Source organism: Taurulus bubalis (genome assembly GCF_910589615.1).
Source record: "Taurulus bubalis genome assembly, chromosome: 15".
NCBI classification, from domain to species: Eukaryota; Metazoa; Chordata; class Actinopteri; order Perciformes; family Cottidae; genus Taurulus; species Taurulus bubalis.
This window is the reverse complement of record NC_136603.1, coordinates 4,915,880-4,929,542: the sequence shown is the minus strand read 5'-3', so window position 1 is coordinate 4,929,542 and position 13,663 is coordinate 4,915,880. Positions and strand designations below refer to the sequence as shown.

At 43.5% G+C, this 13,663-nt stretch overlaps 1 protein-coding gene across 1 annotated transcript in view; it reads left to right on the top strand.

Annotated features, from left to right (window-relative positions):
• Window positions 1-2,938: 2,938 nt before the first annotated feature.
• kcnh3 (potassium voltage-gated channel, subfamily H (eag-related), member 3) overlaps window positions 2,939-13,663 on the top strand; it is a gene marked incomplete at its 3' end in the record, with an annotated part of 118,161 nt that continues 107,436 nt past the window's right edge. The window contains exon 1 of the mRNA XM_079231128.1: window positions 2,939-3,167. Coding sequence (XP_079087254.1) covers window positions 3,092-3,167 — 76 coding nt within the window. The 5' untranslated portion in view covers window positions 2,939-3,091. The remainder of the gene's footprint in view (window positions 3,168-13,663) is intronic.

Sequence of the window (13,663 nt, the reverse complement as noted above, 5' to 3'; positions counted from 1 at the left end):
ACTTTAAAAGGGACCATAATTTACTAAATGAACATCATGATGTATTAATGAAGACTTGAAACGAGAGATTGAGAAAAAATAAATAATGTTTCATTGTTTACTGAGGGAATAAATCAAGAGAGAAGTAGAATCATTTTCTCATAGACTTCCATTCAATCTGAATACTTTTTTGCAACTGGAGGAGTCGCCCCCTGCTGGTCAGTAGAGAGAATCCCAGACAGAGGTTGCTGCCTGCTCTAAAACACACATTTAGAGTAAATACAGGAAGAAGGTCCAATCCCAATCTCCACATTCACAGACTTTCAGGCGCAGTCCTGCAACCACGGAGACGTAAACAAACCACGAGGGTGTTCAGCCTGGAAAAATACATTTACTCATAACATTAAGGATTAAAGATCATAAAAACACATGAAATCAGAAGCATGGAAGCAGAGATTATATTTTACATTCATTTAAATTTGTTATGAAAGCTGTTTTGACAAAAACGAGTAAATAAATTACTTTAAATGTACTTCTTATTTTGTGAGGAAAGAGCCTGGAAGACGCTCAAATCAGGGCGTAAAAAGTTAAAATAAATACTCACATGCGTTGTCATACTTGATATGTTGCGGCAAACTGCAGTCCCATTCATATTCACAGCATTTCAAGCCCTCACAGTCTCTCACTCAATCATTTACCAGGCGATGTCAGTGCGTCCCTGAGGGTTCAGGGTTTGAGGCTGAGGGCACAGTGGGGTCGGGACATAGACGGTTTATAAGAAGCTCTAAAATCTGCCTTGAGTGACATGTTTGTGCTTTTGGGATGCCTGATATAAGCTCTTTGGTTAACACTTTAAGAGATGTTAACGTTTTGTATACGATAAAGAGAATGTCAGTAAATACTCCTCTCTTGACTTGTTGAGCTTTAAAGTGTCTTTAAAAAGACAGTTGTTAACAAGTGGCTAAATTGATGAGTAACATCACGACATTAGCATTCAAATACAACAACCGTGTGTTTTTGTAAACAAATAGCTGGCGGCACTGGAAAGTGGATTTGAAAAGCAGATGCTTAAAATGAATGCAACAGGAAGTGAGAGGTTATGCTTTGATATTACATTTGTTTGTGCTTTTGTTTGGTTTTAAGTTGTATTGATAGGAAATACTGAATGTATTCTTATTTTTGTATGTGTGTATTAGATTTGTTCTCCTCAATACAGCATTTACGTTTTTATGAAGGCGAATGAATACATAGGGAATTGATAAGAGACACGAGGAAGTCGCGTTGTGTTTTGATGTGAACATTCATCTGTTGTCTGAATGCCTTCCTAAGTTGAAAAGAAAGCAAACAGACCATGTGGTTTTCAAATTAAAAAATAGAAAAATATACAAATAAAAGAGGGGGATATCAGGCTAATCAATGGTCAGTTAGTAAGTGGCAATTTGAATAAATGCACCAGACGATGAATTATGGCCTCAAGGTCCGGGCCCCCGAGGCGGTTTCTTATTTTGCAAAATTGGTAATCTGACCTTGCTCCAAGGGTTCCCAGTATCATTGAATATTATTATGCATTTTCACTCAGTAAACCTCAGCAAGATTACAGTTTCCCCCCAAGTTTAACTCCAATGCCACGGAGCAGTATCGAGAGGTTTTGCACACTTACCCTCCGGCACTAAAACACCTCTGCTGTGCTTTCATTCACTATTCTCCCTCTTGAAGGCTGCACACTAGTCTTCAAGGGGCCGCTTCCTGCTTTGAATGCAGGAGAGTCCTCTGTCCTGAAAGGTGCACGTTGGCTTGGCAGCTCTCCATATTTGCTATTTATGAATATAAAGTTAACTATAATATCTGTTTATACCTATCTTTTGTTTACCAAATACCTCAATATCGACACTGCAACGGCATTGTGTTTGACCATTGGTGCTTTTACAAAATATTTACACAATGACAAGTTTGATAAATAATCATGAATAATGTAGATATAATGATAATTGTGTACGGGCAAATAGAAAAAAACAGCTATTTTTTCTTTTTTTTTACCACAATCCTGATACAAACAATATGTTTTTTACTGATGACATAAGAGGCTTAAAGTTACTCCTATCCAAACAAGTTTCCCATTGCGTCACCAGAAGGTGGCAGAATCTCACTGCGCAATAAGAACCAAACGGCCTCCTGACGTCTCCACCGGCCTGAGGCCATGTGGTCCTGAGGAGAGCCGAGGAGCCAGCAGAGGAGTCCATCATTTTTAAAGGTCCTCTAGGGAAATCTTAAATTCAATATTCTTCATTCTTATATAGTTCCTTCCACATTAATTTATACCCCTAGGAACTGAATTGGGCACGTGTGTTCTAATATGAAGACGTGACTTCAGAAGACGCTGCACGGTCTTGCTTTGTGCCAACAGCAGACTTTACTCTTACATTTTATTTCCCATCAACGCGTGTTGGAGATATATACTTTTTATTTCACACGGAGAAGTCCCCATCACTGGGGAAATGCCACTGGCTTCCAAAACACCATCTCTTTGTTGTCTCCCAAGCTCCACTTTGGAACAGGACCACAGCTTGGCAAGACCTGGGAGGCGTCACGTGACTCTGCATCTGCTCTCAGTTGTGGCACGATAACCACGCAACGAGAGAGAGAGAGAGAGAGAGAGAGAGGGAGAGCCAAATAGAGAGAGAGCGCGCGCGAGAGAGAGAGTTGAGGAGGAGCTTGCAGCGATAAGATTCACTCCACGCGCCATCAGCACCACAAACTTGCAGTCTACCCATCCATCCTCACCTCTCTCCCTCTCTGCTTCCAGCGCACTTGCTTCTTTTTTTTGGCGAACGCACACTAGCGGTTTAATCATTTTTGTTCCTTTTCCTCCAACCGTGGGAAGGTGCACAGGTGCATCCCGCGGTTAGTACTCGCTCCCCGCTTGGTTGATTATGGTCACAACCCCCGCGGTGCCAAGGTGGAGTCACCGCGCGTATCTCGGATCGGTGCGCTTCTCCAGGGGCTGGGATGCGCACCGGGCACCTCTCGCTTCCTGCCTAGTTTCGGGTCTGAGCAGGATTCTAGCTCGGCCCCGGGGCGCCGAGGCAGGAGGACCCAGTCGACCCGGAGCAGGATGCCGGTGATGAGAGGGCTGCTGGCCCCGCAAAACACCTTCCTGGACACCATCGCCACCCGCTTCGATGGCACCCGTGAGTAAACAAACGGGAGCCCTCTCGTGAGCCGCTCTACCCACTACACACACACACACACACACACACACACACACACACACACACACACACACACACACACACACACACACGCAGTTCACTTCATGTTTACGCGCACGAGACAAGAACACAATAACAAACTGCATGGGAGCGCGCGCATACAGGAATTTTCTCTAAGATGCAAGTTTAAAAGTTTTAAAGGTTTTCACCTTTTGCTTAATAAAGACAGAGTTTCTTAGCAGATATAGTGCGCTGTCTGCGCCAGATGGGCTGCACACAAAGAAGCACAAATAAGGAGTGTTCAGTATAAGTTCCACAACAGTATTCTTGGTTCTTCCGCGTGGCGATGAGACCGAACGTGTTCTGTATGCATGCGATCCAAGGCGTTGGGAGACTTCGCCAGCTGTGATTTCTGCCCACTGTTGTAATTTGTTATGACCGAGACTTCCTCCAGTTCCTTTGTGCACCGCTGTGGCCACTGTGTGTTCATTGCACACACACACACACACACACACACACACACACACACACACACACACACACACACACACACACACACACACACACACACACACACACACACACACACACGTCCGGGCTTTTACTGAACCATGCAGCCTCACCACAAAAAAAGGTTGCAGATCAAACTCAAAGCTTTTGGTGCCTCATCTCCATCACAACACACTTTAAGCTACAGCAGCTGAAATGATGCTGGAGGGTTAGATAGATAGATATATAGAGGGAGGTATCAGATTTTTTATTTTTTTTGCTTCTTTGGCGAGGGTGTCTTGAGAGCAGATGCGACGAGCAGCCCGTGTGTGTTTGGGGCCCATGCTGGGTAGGTGGGCGGGTGAGAGATGCTCATATCGCGCTTTGTATTGCCTGCGCTGATTATTCAGGGAGATGGGAGTCTGTGCGAGTGGGGCGAGCCACTGAACCCCCCTCCAAAAAAACCCCCAACAACACAGTTACAGTATGTGTGGCAGCATGACAGAAGAAGACCCCGAGCTCACCCAAAGTCGTCTCCTCTGTCAACACACTGACCAAAAACACAGGCACCATTGCCTCTGCCTTTGTGTTTTGACATTTAAATGCTCCCACTTTGATAAGCAAAGTGAGTGGTTGGTGCCGGATCTGCTGTTGGGTTCAAATGAAACGAATAGCTTCACGTAAGCTCCTGAATCCTCACACTCATGTCTCCACTGTTGACTGCCACATTGCCAAAGAGTCTTCAAATACTTCAGGTCGACACTGTGATCATACAGTTTGCACTCACCTAAGGTAGGAACACACACAAATCCAACAGGATGGAGATGATCGTGTCTTGTTGATTAGATCTCATTGTGTCTAAAGTGGTCTGAAGCCGAGCTATTTCTCTTCCCCTGGCTAAAATACAGGCCTTCCATTTGCCGAGGTGCTGATAATTACACATCTCCAGCAGTGCAATGTGCAGTCATTGTAATTAACTCGTGTGGATGTCAAGAATTCATAGTGGCCTTTCTGCTTGTCAGAAAAAGGAGGAGGGTGATGAGGAAGATGAGGGGGAGGGGAAGGAGGAGGAGGAGGTGGAGAGAGGGTGAACATAAGAGGTTGTGGGGGGTTGGGGAGGGCGGGATTGTGTGTGTGTGTGTGTGTGTGTGTGTGTGTGCATGATGGGAGAATGTGGTGTAGCTGTGTCTGATGGGAAGAAGGATGGGGGGTTTGTCTGAATATGAATTCGTAATGGGTCTATATGTGACAAACATGCAGCTATGTGTGTGTTTTATTTTTTAAATGGAGCGATATTCGTACATCACATTAAATCAGACACTTGAGGGAGAATGGAGGAGAAGGCCAGTTATGTGTCTATCTGGAAGCTGTGTGTGTGAGAGAGAGAGAGAGAGAAAAAATAGGCTTTTGCGGTGATTGTGATCAAATGGCATGTCACAATGACTTTAAAAAGCCACTCATCTCTGCCAGACGGCGTACCTAGAAGCACTTTATTTTCTCTGGATGAAGACAATTAGCTGCTTTGGTGCGAGGTCCGGCCTCTCTCGATATTAATGAATGCGCGCAGGATTCACAAATGCATTCTGTGATTCATATATAAATCCCTATATATATACATATATACACATACACATATATAAAGTTTAAAAGCGCACAAAAATAAGAAGAAAAACAAGATTTACGAACACATTCATGGTCATCTAATGAACAATCCTCAAATATATGCAGCATTTACAAACTGCTTGTCATGCGTGAACTTCACTGCCATTGTGAGTTTTTTTTAGACTCCCCAACAGAGCCAATCAGACTCCATTTCCAAACAATCAACACATCTGCTTCCATGTGTGACTCATGTCCACTTTGCACTGCTTTCCCCCAACTCGCTGTGGCTAAAACACGACACCGAAGTGGCGAGAGGGAAGTGTGCACATCCAACCCCGGCTAGCTTCCGGTGCATGACGACTACGTCAACGTCATACGGTGGAAACAAATCAAGCTCCTTGGTTGACTGACGGAGACCTTGCTGATATACTGAAGGACTAGTCTGTTTCGATAAATGCTGGGGAACTTTAGCATTTCATTGTTATTGCTGCTCCTTTCAAACCTGGAAACTGAGCTTTTGTCTCCTGCTGATATACCGAGTACCAAACTGATAGCAGTGCTTTTCTTTATTCCCAAATCTAAAATGTATTATCCCACATTGAATAATTTAAGTCAGGCAACTTGAGACTGGGGACTTCAACGGCTTTAAGAACTCAGTCCACTGCCTGCTGTGTCTGAATGAATTTCACCTGCAGCGGACACATTGGATTTTTTAAATGACAATGACTAAGAATTTGTACTTAATGTGGTAGATGACATCATGGCAGATATTGATTCACTTTATATGGTCAGTATTTGCAGCAGGAGTGTAAAAACTTGTCAGTTCATCAATTAGTCCATCAACGGGAAATGTATAACCAACTATTCAAATAATCAATGAATCAATTAAAGTTATTTATAGAGCACATGAGCCAAACACTGGCGGCCCCAGCTTCTCAAATGTGAAGATTTTCTCTGTTTTTATTCTGTTTTATATCATTGTAAAGTTAATATGATTTTGTTTTTGACGGTTATTCTGACAGAAAATGCGGTTCAAAGACGTCACCTTTAGGTTTCCGTTTTAAATGAGTTTTGGATTAATTGTAAAAAAAAAAAAGAAGAAAAAAAAGGAATTGACAAAGGAATCAATGATGAAAGTGATTGTTAACTGCAGCCCTAATCTGCGCGGATATTGATACCGTGCGGCCCGACCTGAAGCCTTCCACACATTAGTGCCGAACTACTGAATGCACACAAATCTCTTCAAGAGATGAAAGAGATCCATGTTAGGTGTCAAACTGTATTTCACTGTGAGAAGGGATTACAGCGCAGGATGGGGGGGTTGTAGCATATAGGCAATGTATGCGCATCTGACACAAAAATGCTCGTATCTAGAGCTGCTTACTATACACAGTGTACATCAGCAGATCACCACTGCACTACAAGTAAAACAAAGAGCTAAGGAGCTAACAACAGTTTGATAAGTAAAGAAATAGTGAAGCAAAGGCTCTCCCTCTCTGTTTACCTCTTGTAACACTGTTCCTGTTCACAGCTCTGTGTCCGTTTCCCTCCAGGTTAACGCCGTTAGCTCTGTCTGCGCTGTTTGCGCTTTTAAGCACCGTTAGCTTGCGAGCGCTTTTAAGCACCGTTAGCTTGCGAGCGCTTTTAAGCACCGTTAGCTTGCGAGCCGCGTGGAGGCAACAGATGTGCTCTGAATCGGGCCCCTTTTTGAATATGGGATGCAAAGCGCTGCATCGCGTTGCAGTTTGACGTCACAGCTTCTGAATCATACACTTGGAGAACGCTGATTAATTATAGGGCCCCTCTCATGACGAACGTTGTAGCTAACACTTCTTAGAACAGCAGGAGAAAAAGAACAGCGGTCTCGTTAGAATCGTCATTTTATATTTTGCTAGTATGTGAACATTACAGTCGGGAGGAAACTGAGGAAACTGTGAGTCCTCTGAAGACTCAACGTAAACCTCATGCATAGTTCAGTCAATGCTCATTTGCTGCTGTGCTTCCTAAAAAAAGGCAACAGCTGTGTGGGACTAAACAAGCCAATTAGTCCTATTAATTGAGTGGGTCTTTGCTCTGCCATAATCAGGTTAGGGTCTGAGCCCTGCACATCACGTGGGCATGTCTGCACCAGCGGTCGGCACAAGCTGCAACCAGCCTGCTAGCACCCACTCCTTCTCTCAGGCTTCATTTCTTAATCCAAAAGGAGGTTTAGCTGTATGGAGACAGGCCAGCGACATGACAATAAACCTCATTATTGTGGTGTCGTTGTTGAAGGCGGAACGCTGCTGATCAAGAAAGAAAAGGCTTTTACGATGTCCAATTTTCCCTTGAGGCCCTTTTGTATCTGAGTCTCTGCCTGGTGTCAGACTATCTCTTCCCAGTTACTCAGTTACACCTACACTGTTTTAAGAATAGAATAGAATTAAATCTGCAGGGGAACCGATGTCTTTACGTCTCACGTTGCCAATTTCGCACCAATGTCGGGGATTTATGGAGACATCCCACAGCTGCAGCAAATGAATTAGGTAGTAAATCAATAAAAGTGACCTGCACTGATGGATGGCTTACATTTTAAGAAAAGCTGATGAACCCACATATCTTGCAAGGATAGAGGGGGAGCATTGCATCATTTTTACATTAAACATCTTTCACTTCCATCTTATCAGCCTTATCACACATACAGTAATACTCTTTTCTCCACAAAGCCCATTGGCTCCGGTCTCCGATACGTTTATTCCGTCTCTCTGCTACAGCTGAGATAACTTAAATGGTCTCGCTCCCCTCATCCCTGTGTGCCGCGTCCCACCTCGCCTTACTCACCTGATTGTGTGCATGTGTCTTTGTGTATATGTGTGGGTGAGAAAACTGCAGGGAGACAGACTGTGACCACTTTGCCGTGCCTGTGTATCTGTACACATCTGGGCCTGTGTGCCAGTGTGTGTGTGTGTGTGTGTGTGTGTGTGTGTGTTTGACAGCACAGATTAGCGGTGAAGCATTGTTGTGTCTCAGGTGTGTGTTTCCCCCGTGGAGCTCTCCTCCCCCTCCTCCCGGCTTCACCTGCAGGCGGGAACAGGTACGATGATGGGCTTGATTACGGCCCGGCTCTGTCGCTTTATGCCAGACCACTGATTAAAAAAGGTCAAGAGTCAGCCATGCTACCAAGCCAACATTTGACGTTTTATTAATCGGATTGGGTTTCAGCCATGACGCGACTGGATGTCTGTAGAAAACTCTGAATCAGTAGATGTGGAGATATTTCAATGTAGAGACACGTCACACAGATGATGACATTTTAACTTAACAGTGGCCCAAGAGAGAAAGTCAAAGAATCCTCTGGAGACCAAAAACTTTCATGGCAGTCCATTCAAAATGTGTCAATGTGTTTCAGCACGGACCAAAGTGGTGAACCGAACAACGGGCCGACGCTTAGATTTAAAAAAAAAAGGAGAGCAACGACTTTGATGTGGATCGACAATTGCACAGATAAATAATGTATTGTGTTGCTGTGTGAGTGTGTGGCAAACAGCTGTGCTGAGTAAAGTGTTTGCGAATGAGACAAATGGTAATGACGAGAGTGGCCTCATTATATGAATATAGTTCCATTGGCAGCATTAATCAGCATTTCCAGTCGGTGGTCCGATCACAACTCAGTGCTTAGGAAAATACATGAGGTCGCCACATGATTTGGAGCTACGTTACACAAGATGGCGCCAATATTCATAGGAATTTAACAAATAAAGATGAATCAAAGAGCGCAATCAATACAAGTAAACGTGTAGCGTGTTTGTGTTCGTGCAGGAACTCAGCCTGCAGGTCGCAATCTGCTTCTTGTTGTCGCTACTGGACAACACAGGGAGGTAGGAAAGAGAGAGAGAGGTGGGGGAGAGATCGATGTTAGAGGGGAATAAATAAGGGCGTGTAGGTAATCAGGAGGCCAAAGGGAAGTAATAAAAGCAAGGTACTGGCAGATGGGATCAAAATGTAACATTAATGGGTGTAAGGGGCGGGAAGAGAGATTGACAGATCAGGGTTTAGGCAGAAATATATCTTGCTCAATAATAGTGGCAATAATTATAAGTAAGAATATGTTAATAAACCCACTTGCATTCTAATTACAACAGATTACAATCAGAGAAAATGGAGGGATTTTAACAAGGTCGCTCTGGACCATTCACGTACAGTAAATTTATGAAAGGAGTAATGCTGGCAGCCATGTTGTTTTTACTCCCTTCTTGGGCGCTCAGCGACCTCTGACACGGCTGCAGATACTTGCTCTCCCATCTTTCCTGCTGCCGGTCTACTAACACTGCAATAAACTCTCCTACACACATCCTCACCTGCAGGAATCCACTGGAGACTCACATGGGCCACATTGCAGCACCTGCATAATATATCTCACTGAGTTCCACGAGGCCCCGTCCATTAGTCATGAGGACTGATAGGGACAGAGAATTAATAAAACCATCAGTTAGGGAGGCACGCTCTTCAGATCATTTATAATCAAGAGAGCTCTCAACGAAGTGAGCTCACTTCATTATTTCTGAATTTAACAATCTCCTCTTTGCACCCGCAGTCAGATTATGAAGTTGATAATAAATGACGAGAGAACTCTGCTCGCCTACTGAATCATGTCTCGGATAACTTCCAGTCTCCAGACACAGGAGCTGGAACCTGAAGGCCCACGGGGTTGTTTTCTCTTGAAACACATGGTCACACGGCGACGTAACATTCTTACATTCATTTCCTGGAGATTTACCCCGAACCCGAAGCTCCACCATTGACCCAAAAATCATCTTTTTCCCAGTTGGGGACATGGCTCTTGTCTTGAAAAGCTGTTCTCATTGAACTGGTCTTTAGTCTGAAATGTATTCCTGAAGGTGACCTAAGGTAGGAACACACACACACAGACACACAGACACACACACACACACACACACACACACACACACACACACACACACACACACAGACACACTCGGTCCCTCTGGCTACAGCGTTTCTGAAGGCTGTGGGTTAGTCATAATCAATAGCTACCCAAACAGTCATATATTATTTACAATGGCTGTCAGTTTAAAATAATCAATATGGATGCTTTCATCGCCCACATGTTGGTGACTCACTTTACTGAGGCTGACACGGTGATTTCTGAAAGCAACATTTGTAGTGACTTAAAAGGATTCCCAATTATAGAGGATAAGGCCTGTAGGACTGGTAGGACTTTCTATTTTTCTTTTTACTGGATTGCTTTCTTTCTCTTTGTTTGTTTTGAACAAAATATATTCCTTAAATGCCCCAAACCCTGTGGAGTAGTCCACAATTATGTATACCCAATTCTGGGACTCATTTTCTTGACAGTTTCCTATTTGAAAAGCGTGTAGAGCCACATAGGCAGACAGGGTTTAGAACAAAGTACGCAGCAGGAAAATGTTGGCTCCGGCCGGTGGGCGGTGCTTGATTTTGGCTCGACTGTTTTCAGCATGGCAGCCCGAGTCGCAGACGTTTACATTTCACAGCTAAACGATAACTAAAGTGTGTTTATGAAAACCTTTGAGGCGAGAAATAAGCAGTGCAGGAACAGAACCTGCTGAACCTGCTGCCACCGCGACCCGATAAGCGGTTGAAAATGGATGGATGGATGGAACAGAACTCTGGTTAAAAATGGTGTTAGTGTCTGTACATTTTGTATGTGAGTTGTATGTGAGTTCATGAGGTTCATGTTTACTGACGGTATACGTATCAAAGCACAGTATGGGACAAAGGTTATGGTACAGAATAACGTGTCTGCTACCATTCAACAGACCTTACAATAGGACTAAGTACCCAGACAGCGCTATAGGGGCTCTTGAAATGAGTCAGAGCAAATGAATGTTAAAATGTCAAGTTTTGTGTGCAGTTGCTTATTTTAGACCAGCAGACCTGTATTACACCCTCCAAGTTTTTTACTCCAGCATTGTCAAAAGCATAATTGGAGCAATTTTCCAGTTGACATGAGTTAAAGAACGAAGAGGTGGGAAGAAGAAGCAAACAAAAGAAATAGAATCCCAACCAGGTGGTCAGTGAGGATGTCACCATCTGCGTGAGAAAGGAGGGAAGCAAAAGATGTGCAGGATGAGGCGAACTGAGCCCGGGACTGTATTAGTATTAAATGAAAGTGATGAAGCCAAAGCGACGGGGGGTACATTAAAGCTGCTCGAAGGTAATATGTTCCAATTGGAAGCAGATGAATCCGAGCGCCGGCTGTATTAGGCGCAGGACTTGCCACGGAGTCAGAGAAAGGGCAGATGGATAAGCTATTAGATTGTCTTTCCTGGCAAATTTCCGCAAACCTTTTCTTTTTAAATTTCCTTGTTTAGTCAGATTCATGTGCCAGCTCAATTATGTGTACAAGTTCTGAACTGTCTCTGCCTAAACCACAAGTGAATGAAATAAAGGCATTAAAAGACTTGACTATATTATAGCTGTTGTCGCTATGACTGTTATTCTGAAAGGCAGCTGGATATTTGCAGTCCTGCAATATTTCTACAAGCACACGTTCATATTATTTAGTTATTAGCTGTAATAACCTGTTCTAAGTCCAATTACTCATTCTTATATTTTAAATTCGACTAAACCATCAGCTGTAGGAAAAGACAAAATAGGTTTAATGTGTTTTGATACGTTACAGCAGCGTAAAAAAGAGAAGAGAACAATTTAAAATGAGATCAAATGTATTTTTTTTCACCTGTACACATGAATATATTAAAACATGTGACATGTAAAGATACATTATGTGGCCAAAAGTATATGCACATACTTCTATGTACTTTGATTTAAGGAAAAACTTTCACACTTTGTGCTAAACCCCTTAGTTCCAAATCATTGGAATTTTAATCCTACAACAGATACTAATGTTTTAGACAATGGCGTTCGTCCAACGCTGTCTACAGCGAAAAGCAAGACCGGCCAGCTTTACAAACTTGTTTGGTGTGGAAGAGAATTAAAAAATAAAATAAAATGCAAAGCAAACCTCTGCAGCCGGGTTCCAAAAACGTGTTGATAATCCTGACACAATAGCGAAGGCCGTTCATATCAGCATATTACCATCCATGTTTATGGATGCCTGCATTTTGTTTGGCCATGTCGTGTAAATCTTACATCTCATTTTAAAACGCTGCAATTAGCCGCTAATAAAAGCTGCCCGTACACAACCAGTACACAACCAGTACACAACCAGTACACAACCAGTAAAGCAAAAGGAAACCCTGAGCTCTGTCCCTTGGTTTAGCATTCTGTGGTCTCAACGCACACATAACAGCCTTAAACCTTGGCTCCGTCCAGACTGTCATTACAGCTTTATATATAAAGCAGCCGGGCTGCTTTGAACCAGATGCCAAACCCCGTATGATGTGTGAGTCACTGCGCCACCAACCTGCACAGATCAGAGGGCGTTTTCATATTCTCTCCCGGTGAGGAGGAAACCGTGGCTTACAGATGCTGCAACCGGTGACGCAGGTATGTCGTGTGAGGTGGTATTTATTCTACCAGACGCTCTGTAGAGACACAAACACCAGTTCTTTGGCTTTAGAAAACGGCCTTGTGATTGTTTCACTGCAGGACGCCAGAAAGTTCTACATCAGTGAGTTGCTGTGGGCTGAATAGCACTCTGAAGTCACCAGATGGAGCACGATGTCCCCATGGGGCATCTCCCGTCTCTTAGGTCAAAAAAATAAATAAACAGTAATGCAGTCCAACATACAGTACAGCCCATATGGATACACAGCCCTCCATAATGCCATAGGATATCATTCTGTCAAAGACGCAAATATGTGCATGAACAAGGACGAGAAGAGGACACAACGGCCCGAACGTACTTTGAGGAGGAGAAACAAATGTCCGGTGACGACACCCGGCGCTGTTCTCAGACATTTTCTTTCCGTGCACATCGTTAACGAGAGAAAACAGATGTTTCAATTAACGCTCGCATCATCAATAAGATCTTCTACATCACAGTTATCTGACATCTGCCAACGGGGATTTATGATTCCAGCCTGAATCAAACATGTCATTGCTAAGAAATTAGACCGAAATGTGATCCTGTGACACCGTCTTGTGGCTTTGAAGACAGCGATATAGTGGTTTCAGTACCCGTCGTAAAGGGCTGTCTGATGGCAAGGTAAAGTGGTGGAAATATCCTAAATATAGCATTTATTTGACCACTATTTTCTTTTATTAGGTGGATAAAATAGGTTTTTCACGTCACACAGACATTTCCGATGGGGCACTGAAGCTGTTATATCTCTCTCTTCACAGCCACAAGACTCCATTGACTTACTTTGGTAACCTACGTCATACATTTTGCAAAAGGCAAACATTTGAGAAACTCAGAAAAGAACGCAAAATTGGCC